At 40.1% G+C, this 10,649-nt stretch overlaps 1 protein-coding gene across 1 annotated transcript in view; it reads right to left on the bottom strand.

The window, feature by feature from the left end:
• Positions 1-3,462: 3,462 nt before the first annotated feature.
• Positions 3,463-10,649, bottom strand: part of PTCHD4 (patched domain containing 4) — a 93,931-nt gene continuing 86,744 nt past the window's right edge. The window contains exon 3 of the mRNA XM_009273859.1: positions 3,463-5,096. Coding sequence (XP_009272134.1) covers positions 3,463-5,096 — 1,634 coding nt within the window. The remainder of the gene's footprint in view (positions 5,097-10,649) is intronic.

Below are 10,649 nucleotides of genomic sequence, written 5' to 3' on the forward strand. Positions count from 1 at the left end.
GCAAAGGGTAGAATTTATTGAAAAGGACAGAAAGCAAAATAAGCTAAAAAAGGAGAACGAATTAAAAAATATGGACTCCCCATCCCCAAATGATTCCAGTATGAACTGAATTATAGAAGAAAATAATCTTTTTTCTAGCTTGAGATGAAAGTTTCCCTTGTTCCACAGAGACCTATGTATCTGCAGGAAAAACAGCTGCAACAGCCTTTTCTGGTGGATCTGGAAAATGGTTGATTAATAAAGTAATAAAATTACATCCATGGAAAATCTGGATTGTTTTCTGCTCCACTCCCACATTGACGTAGAAATAAAAAACCTCTAGTCCCAGAGTGTAATCCACATATCTTGTGTCTGGTATATACAAGTGCTACTGCGCATGCATGATATTGAGAGAGAAGCTGGTTTGACAACTCATCAAACTCTAGCTCATTTGTGTGAGCCCACCTTCAATATTGACAACTTCTGATTTCTTAGCTCACTATTCTCTGCTAGGGGACTTCCAGTGGCAATTTTTAAATGATCTGTTCTGCATAAAAGCCTCATAAGCCAAACATAAAATTTAAGCTGAGTTACTCTGGGATTTATCCCTAAAATAGATGCTTGGGAAGCAAGTTTCTAAGGTTTTCTTCTTTTCTCTTTCACTTGATATTTGGTCATTTTAAGTGGGGTTAATCTCACGAAATCTGGATGAGTCTGCATTGCCAATGTCTGTGTCTGAACTAATCACGCTGAGCTTCCTTTATCACCAATGGACAGAAATATGCATTTTTAAAGGTTTGATTCATTTACTCCTAATGCACAGCTGTAAAATGGGTCAGAAGTGTCTGTCCCTCTCCTATGGCCATAAAGGGAGCTCAGATATAAATAACTACATTGTCAATGTCCAAAGTTAGATGAGATGAATTTTGGCTTTGGAAAACGCTACTTTCTTCAATACGATGCATGACAGAGATCCCTGGGATACATCGGCAGAACAAGAGAAGACCAGCAGCTTCCCATGTGACACCTCCAGAAGTGATACCCAAGGGTCACAGTTGTGCTGCAACAATCCAGGTTTTGTATGGACAGTGGAGGAAATGTAAGAAGGTATGGAAAGCTTGACATTCATAACCGACTGTTCTAAAAAGTTTGGATAGTGCACAATGTCTTCAAGATGCAAATCAAGGTCAGTAAATACTTCCCAACTAGTGATGCATCTGAGACATAACCCAACATTAAAACATCCCCTGCTCCTAAATCTTACTAAACTATTTAGACCTCAGTTTTGCAGCTGGTCCTTGAATATCTTGGATCAAACCAGTAACCTTGATCTAGCTACACCTGAAGTTTAGAGCTGGATTCAAACTTTGGAAGTTTTACCTGTCTAGAAAGTTTATCTTTCTCTAAAACCTGTTGCACACAAAAGGTCTCTTGAACAATCAAGAGCTTTGACCACTCCTAAAACACAGAGGTCATTTTTGGCAAATGGTAATGGCAAAGTACAGAAAGTATAGAGAAGAGGAGGAACTGCATCCCTTGGAAACAGAAGCAGCGAATGAACATTAGAACTGGTGTTCAAATAGCTTTTTGTGCTGCAGGTGAATTTTCTCTGGCTCTCCCTAACAATGAAACAGTAGGAAGAGGTAAGAGATGTCACAGAACAAAGAATCAACTTCTTGCAGAGAGCTTTTTAGTGAAACATATGTACACACCCTCATCAGCAAACTCTGCAGGTTTGAGACTGAGTTAACCAGCCACGAATAGACGTGTATACACATTTTGGAAGGCAAACAGCTTCCAGACATCTTTTAAAGGTACCCACAAGTAATACAAAGTAGACATAAACACTCCATATAGTGATATCTTTACATAGTGCCCTCATGGATACTATATATTCAGGAAGACATTGCTCACGTGGGTGGTGCTATACCATACTCCAGAGAGTAGAAAGCAAGCCCTTTTAAAATACTGAAAGGGGAGATGGGCATTGCAAGCTCCAGTGCAGAACTGGGCCAAGAGCAAACTGAAATGGCTAGATCTGTTTTCATCCCTTCTCTTGGGCTACTAAGCTGTATGGTTTACAAAGCAGAGAAAGTCATTCGTAGTTCTTTACAGTACGATTTCTAGTGTCACATAGTAACTGCAGATTTACTGCACTCTCCTGTGAAATTTGAAGTGCCATAACAAAGCTTTATGCTGCAGACTATCAACACCCAAATATTTAGGAGTAATAATAATAAAGACATTTCACCCTCCTCTCCCCTTCCCACAGGGAACAGATCTGTCTTTACAACTAGGGGTTGATTCAGCCCCGTGCAAACCTTAACAAGGTCTTTTTTGTGTGTGTGGCAAGTATTTGACTGACCTTTTGCTTAAAGAAGGGGAAAATCCCGCTTCCTGCAGCATATTGCTGGGACCAGCAAACATATCCCTTTGTCCATTGGACCAAATATATAATGATAATACTGTGCGGGTGCTCCAGAGCTGACTCAGCTGTTACATGATCACATTATGCCAGTGACATGCTATCCATCATTACGTTTAAAGCGCCTGCTTGATTAATGTTCAGTATTTAATGTCAACACTGAGAAATTAGAATTCCGAAGTGTTACACTGCAGGAACTGCAAATACTGCTGCAGTGGTAATGGCCTGGGTTAGTTTCGTGTGATCTGTTAGTTGAAGGGGAATTTCACAATTCAGAAATATCCAAATGTATGTATGGTATTAACTACCAGCTGTGACCTCTTGGGATAAAGGTCATGAGTCACATTTAAAGAAACTAAAAGTTAAATTTCCAAATGGCTAAGATTATTTCATCCCCCAATATAAACAGTACCTCTATCCTTTAACAGTATAGCTTTGCCATCCATATTCACAATAACACACTAGTTGTGGTGTTACAGATATACATGGTATACTAGAATCGGGAAGTACTTTGGCTTAGATTGTTTTAAACATCTGCTTCCCAAGTGCATAGGTTTTATCTTAACCAACTTGCTCAAGAAAATAAGAAAAAAGTACCATGGCATTTTTCATCTCTCTTGGTCTTGTTCCCTTTTCTCATTTGAAATGTTGTTGTTTTTTTCTTTTCTGTGGACAATTTTATCAAACAAATCTGCCTTTTCCCCTACTGTTTACTTAATGGTAACTCTTTTTTTCACCTTTGCTTCAGTCCTACATACGACAGATCAAGCAATTCCCATTAGAGCTACAGGTGGAGATTCAGGAACACTTAATGGCCAACAGACTCTTCCCTGGTGAAGAATGAGGATTCAAAGGAAACAACTGAGATTATTTTTACTTTCATTATTTTTGTTAAAAAAAGTTTGCACCTCGGTGTGTCATGAATACCCCTTCTTGATCTTCCTTTGCCTTGTCAGACCTGGCCAGCACAAGCAGCTGAGATCTTTGCTCTATTTTTCCTGCATCTCTGTGCAACGCTTTTTTAAAAAGAGAATATACTATTATTTTTTTTAAGCCTTTCAGACTGCTGTAACATGATCAGGATTCTCCTGAATCTCTATGCATTCGATCTCTTCTCGTTCCTTCCTTTTGGCCCGTTTCTTTTTCTTGTGGTGCTTTTTGGAAGGTGGGAAAAAGGTTAGAAAGACGGGCAAAATAACAAAACAGTGCAGAAGTGTGCAACTGCCGGCAAGCAGCAAGCATTTGAACAGTGTGAAGGTCAAATTTGAAGGCACAAAGAGAAGGGGGACCAACCCAATAAGAAAAGAAGAAACGTTCTGCAAAATGGCTGTCCCATGCTCTTGGAGGGAGTTCTTTATACACTGAGTTCGGGTGTGCTCAGTAGCTAGTACAAATGTATAAAGCAGGGGTGCACAGTGATCTATGGCAAAATTCAAAGTGTAGATAAGGCACAGTATAGAAATGCAATCCATGTCTACATTCCACAAGGTCATCAAGCCAAGGACACCCAGCTCTATCGAGGTGACACTGAGAATTAACCAGAAATTTCCCAGAGGATGGATAACCAGGAAAAAGGTCAGTATTAACACCAGCAGGATGCCAAAACCAGAAATCAGGACAGGCATAGTTACTGATAAACCATAGTGGTCCATGAAAACAAAGGTAGGATTGAACACAATGAACTTGATGCTCTGTATAAGAGAGAGAGGCCTCAGCCTCTCCAACAATTCTACTGCCTCTCTCTGTGTGTTTTCACTAGTCCTGGCCACCAGGTACAAACGAGAAGCAATTATGTTGTTCTCATCTCCAGCTTTGGAGAAAATGATGTCATTTTTGAAGTGCTGGAATTCTGGCTTTTTTAAAAAGGAGCTCTGGAGGATGCTGATAAAGTCACTTTTGTTGGTTGCACTGATGTTACCCACTCGAAGGTACTGGTAATACTGTTCGATCCAGGACACTGTATTGAACCCCTGGCTCAGTGTTTTTAGGTCTTCTTGCACAGTGCCATTCCAGTACTCCAGAGGTTCGTAAATGTAGAAACCTATCACTGGGCTGTAGTTGCTGAAATACTTTTGCTGTATGAGGGCATAGGAGACACTCGGAGACTCACTGGCAAGAAGATTGATAATGTTGGCTCCATCATTAATCTGTAAGCACCCCATAAAGGAGAAAGAGGCATAGATGAGATACAGTATCACCACAAATGGCTTGACATAGATATTGGTAATCCACTCATTGTAATGCTCTCGGAGGAAATGCTGGATAAAGTGATGCTGGTACGGGTTGGTCTCATGATGAGAAGTATGCTGATGGCCATCGTTCATCATGGTCTGGAACCACACAGGTTTCCGGTCCAGGTATTCTGCTGAAGGAATTTTACAGCAGAAGATGCTGTGATAACGGTTCTGCTCCAACTGGCCAGCAAAGACCAGGCAGGAACCAAAGAAAGAGAAGATATAGAAGTAGTTCAACAGGATGGAGACACACATGTTCTGGCAAAAGACTTTTACAGCTTCAATGTTGGTGAAAGGGCTTGCACCCATGCCGAAGGCTATGAAATACAAGGAGCTTGTCATTGTATAGGAGACCATGACATCTGAGTAGGCATCTGCTACTCTGTCCTTGAATGGCAGATTCTCTCTGGTTCGACGCCATCCTGAAAGAAGTTCAAACACTCCTTTGGTTCCATGACCTGAAATGAGAAAACAAAGTATATACATGTCGATATATAAAGGGGGTCCCATCATCCTGCAGGTTTTTCATCCTCCAGCAGGCAAAAAATTTTGTCAGCTAAGCTTCGTTATGATTTTGTCACTAGTTAAACAAATGGAAAATTGTGAAGTGTCTGTCTAAAGCTAGACACCAGAATTCATATGCAGGTGCTTAAATTAACAGCCTGATATTCTGAGACTCTCCATGCTCAGAAATGAAATTATGAAATACCTTTTAAAAGACACTCATTGATTTTAATGGACATTGAATTAGTTCCCAAATGGACTGTCTATATGGGACAAAGGAGAACATTAAGTTTAGTTCAAGTCTGGGGTTCATTCTTGAAATTCCTTGTGGCATCCTACTACATCTTTCAATGTTTAAGGGATTCAGTTTGAAACACTTACAAATGCAAGTAACAACATTTTCTTCCAGAGAGTATAAATTAAAGGCATTACTTTAGAAATGAGGAGGTGTGGCCAAGAAAGGGACACCTTGGTTCTTCATGCTGGACAAAGGAAAAAATATACTGCCATTAAATACAAATAACCAGAATAATTTGTATGATGGTTCTCTACCTACTGAGTGACATTGGAACTTCTCGGTGATAGTCTACAAATTTCCACACTATATGAAAGTTGACATGCTGGTGGTAGTGATGGAGAGTACAGTACTGGCAAAATCACTGGTCCACATCAATTGTCTGGAAAACTTATGGGTTTTTTCATTACTATGTCTCCCTCTGTCTCTCTTTTTCTCTCTCAGCTAACCAGAGCTCCTCCTCAGGAGAAGAAATTCCCTTAGCTCACATGATAGGACACTCAGAAAAGAGCCAGACGTGATCAGTGTTCCATGACAGGTTCTTACTTTGTATTCCATCCTGAGAAGCATTTTAGGGGTATGATTTTTTAATGAATTAAAGCTTAATTCAGACTTACTTTCATTTTACTCACCACAGTCACAGTCCAGGAATACACACATATATTCTTTTATTTCCCATTAGAGAATTTCAGTTTTGGGGAAAATATAAAACCTAACATTAAAAAACACAGCCAAAAGGATTTGGCTTTCAAATAAAAATTTTGGTCAAAAATTAAAAACACACATTTGGGTTTGGATGAGAAAGTGGAAAGTTCTCTGCATTTTGGATCAAGCCCTGACAAAATTCTGGACAATGTAAGGAAACACAGTACTGAGCAGAGAAAGAAGTAGAAGCAGATTGCAGATGCTCCTGCCTCTGTTTGTGTGCCTTCACTCTCTGCAGTAGAAGAATTGCATGCAGCAAAGCATGCACAAAGGTAATTTTCTTGTAACAAAACCAGAAATATGACAACAGGAGATTTGCAAATAATAAAGTGTGTAATAGTGAGCAAAAAGTCTGTTGAGTTTGTCTTTTGATCTAAATTGTTTGGATTCATACAGCTGCTTATGTTGCCCAAAGCAGACTCCTGACAGCCATTCTAGACAGGGAAAATTACAGCATAAACTGTCAAGTTCTGTGAATGTTACCTGTTTTACTGCAAATCAGTGTCCCCAGTGAAAGATAAACATACAGTATTACAGAAGTCTTGCAGTTAGCAAAAAACCTGTGTGGAAATGTTGCTCTCTTATGAATCAGCATCTTGGTTCAGGAGGGACCTTGAATTCCCTGGTAAGTTTAGGGGGAGTCTGTTCGAATTCTCAAGGCACGGCTGTCTTGCACACTGTCACTTTTGGACCATCAAGCAGAAAGAATTGGCTCCTTGGGCTGAGTAAAGCTGCAGAATCCAGTGACTCGGATGCAATTTTATATTATGCCTAAAGCAAGCCTGTAAGTACCCTGCAGGGTGTGGACCAGGCTGGCTGGTCACCACTTCCAGTGCCCATGTCCTGGCATGGCTTAATTTAATGGTATAGGAGTTGTGTTTCATTCTCTTTTGGGTACAGTAGAGCACAATGATCTCCCTCAGATGTCTGTGCTCACCCCCTCTCCATCTACCAATCGATTTTGGATGGTTCATTTCCAGACATTTCTGACAAAGGTCCCTTTAATGTATGACTTTACCACTTAAAACTTGTTCATATCCCATATGTCCATAACACCTGTCTTTCCGAGCCAGCTCCTGACCTCATTTTTGCCCCTTCTCTTCCAGCTTTAGGCACCCCTCTTGTTTCTCTCTCTCTCTTTTTGTTTTCTTCTCTTACGAGGAAGGCTGAGGGGATGAGTAGTAGCACAGGATTTCTGCTCCTATTGCTGGTGTCATTCCTCCCATCTCCTCATCCCATCAAGACTCTTCCACTGAGGGCAGAGTGATCTTACTGAGCAGAGATGCTGTTTTCTACCTGTTTCCTCTCTTCCCCCCACTCTCCCAAGTACCCTGCTGTGATCTAAGACTAAAGGAATCCTTGATCTACAGACCTCACATTGGAAATTTAGGGTCTAGCTGAGATTTTGAGAACATCTTTCCTCTCTAACTTCTCTCTTCTCCCTTTAACAACGCGATGGTAGCCACATTGGGTCAAACCAAGGGTTGCTCTACCTCTGTCTAGTTGACCTGACAAAGTGCAGGGATAGATTTTCAAGAAAAGGATGTTAGAAACATATAGAGTAATTCTTTTCCATTTCAGCCTCTGAGATTTTTGCATTCAGCCAAAAGGCCTGCCAAAAAACAGAGGCTGTATTTGCAACATCATGTTCAGAGGCTTTGAGGGACCTGAGGGACCTTTATTCATCTCTCTAATCCATTTCTAAATGCACTCATACTTTTGGCCACCACAGCCTCCTGCTACCAGGAGCTTTATTACTTCATTACTTGCTGAATGAAGGAAGGACTGGCTTTCGTTTGTTTCAAACTCTCAGCCAGTATAACTTTATGGCTGAACTAAGCAAAATGTAAACCTGTTGGTCCATGAGCAGCGTCTTTCATAAAACCTGTTCTATGCTTGTGTCCTTTGTTCCTGGGATCTCCCATCTGAATAGTCCCAGCATCCCTCACCCTTCTGACACCTCTCCTTGACCACATGTCCACAGCTAGGCATGTGCTCCCTAGATGGCTGTCCAAGACACATATGTTAATTTGCCATCTGGGTGTTACCAATAAAATATAAAATAGCTGAGTTCTGCCTTCAACCTCCTCTAGGAGGTACTAATCTGGGATTTTTCCTCTTTCTAGGTGTCAATTTTCACAAAGCTTCTAGGACTGCAGTAGTCTCTGAGATCTCTATCCCTTTTCTAGATGTGACTGAAATGGGCCCATTATTTGCAGGTTGTTGTTATACGTGCAAATGTATGGAGAGAATAACTGTGGGAGGCTCTTGTTAGGAATCACAGCTAAAAATGATTGGCAAAATCAAATAAAAAATAAAAGATTTTGCAAATGTTAGATAGTGTGGATCGTTGTAATGTTTTTAAATTGGAAATTTAGCAAAAGCAGTCCTTTTGCTGAAACGGTTTAAGTTATGATGGATTGGCACTTTCCAAAGAAGCCTTAGGTGAAGCAGAGCTCAACCAGCTCTATCAACAATTTACAGTAATACTGACTTTTCTCTGCTATTCCAAAATCTCACTTATCTGCCCACCTGAAAGGATATGTTCACAGCTGCACTGATATCATGTTTTTATTGTTATTAATTTATAAATTTTAGTGTATAACATTCTCAGTGATGAATACATGGATGCATTTAATCTTAAGGTAGGTACATAATGACTGATAGAAAGGGGTTTGACTGTGAAACATATACATATGCAAAGACTACCCAAGAGTATACACTAATGTGTATATACTAACTTGTGTCAGTACTGAAAATGAAAATATTGTAATTAAACTCTAGACATTTTTTCTAATAAAACAAGTAGTATCTTAAAGAAATAAAATATTGATATTTGTAATGTCTTTGAGGATGAAAACTGGCACTAATTTTCTTATGATTATTATTACACAAATGTAAAATTTCCACTTATTCCACTTTTGCAGATAACCAGCTCTGTCACACAAATACAGGGACTGGGGAATACAATGCAGTCATTCCCTTGCTGCCACAAGAAGAAATCTTTCCCTGACTGATTTTCCTACATCATTACTCTTATACCAAGTTTTCCAGTCAGCCTCTGTTGTTCTCCCCAGATAAGCAGGTCTATTCCCCTTTCCCACCAAGGATACAAATTCATTGTTTTCTGAATTGGACAGAAACCAATATTTTCCTGACATTTCTAATGATTCAGACACCACAGTCACTCTGTAAAATTCTGTTCCTTCAGCTTCATCGCTAATGTCACTGACAATATTGACAGTGGAGTTAAGTTCACTGAGCAGTTCTAGGAAGGCTCACACGGTCTTTGGCTCTGGGTCAAAACTGCCAAGTTTCTCTAGTACTAACATGACATGAATGAAGTACAGTAATTTTTTACTTGCCAGACAACTAATGGCCTATGACTACTTAAGAAGAAAGGAGACAAGAGAAATTTTTATTCCACTACTTATGAGGTTAGGAGAGCAAATAAGAGTAGCTGCAGAGAAGGTAGAAATATATAATGCTTTTTCTGCCTCAATTTTCAAAACAAAAGGTTAATTATGAGCAGATATTTAAAATAAGTTTGAAGAGGATAGGGATAAAAATATGAAGAGTGACATAACAGATTAAAGACCACTTCATTCAGGTAAATTTATTCAAGCTGGAAGAACCTGGAGAAATGAATCAATTAAAAGCTGAGCCAAAGCAATCTCTGAACTATTAACAGTCACCTTAGAGAATGAATGTAGATGGGATGGTCCAAGAAGAACGGAGAGGACAAACATAGTATCTATTGTCAAAAAGGAGAAAGAAGACCTCCAGAACTTAATGTCCATCAGCTTAGTTCCTATCTCAAAAGATAATAGAATAACCAATTGCAAACCAATTTGCCATCACTGAGAGGTTAGGAAAGTGATCAGAAAAAACTGATATAGATTTATCAAAAACAAATAATCTAAAGTCAACCTAATTTCTTGCTTTGAAAAGTAACTAGCCTAATAAAGGGATAAAACCAGGCTCACTAGTGATAAGCCTGGGGGCAGCATGCCAATGGTTGCGGGTCGGTGTGCTAGCAGGGTTCTTTGTTCTGCTGTCTGTGTGGAGGTAGGGGATGGAGATCCGTGCGGCAGCAAAGATGCAAGGGTTATGGATGTGTTAGAAACCACAGAAGTGCCTGAGAATGGTCACGTAGGAATTAGGGCTTCTCCCCCCAGAAAGGTGGCGGGATCAATAGCCCAACTGAAGTGCATCTACACCAATGCACGCAGCAGGGGCAACAAACAGGAGGAGCTGGAAGCCATTGTGTGGCAGGAAAACTATGATATAGTTGCCATCACGGAAACATGGTGGGATGACTCACACAACTGGAGTGCTGCAATGGATGGCTATAAACTCTTCAGAAGGGATAGGCAAGGAAGGAGAGGCGGTGGGGTAGCCCTGTACGTTAGGGAGTGTTTGGATTGTCTAGAGCTTAATGATGGTGACAATAGGGTTGAGTGTTTATGGGTAAGAATCAGGGAGAAGGCCAACAAGGCAGATATCA

Source organism: Aptenodytes forsteri, unplaced genomic scaffold, assembly GCF_000699145.1.
Source record: "Aptenodytes forsteri isolate BGI_AS27 unplaced genomic scaffold, ASM69914v1 Scaffold175, whole genome shotgun sequence".
In the NCBI taxonomy this organism is placed as follows: domain Eukaryota; kingdom Metazoa; phylum Chordata; class Aves; order Sphenisciformes; family Spheniscidae; genus Aptenodytes; species Aptenodytes forsteri.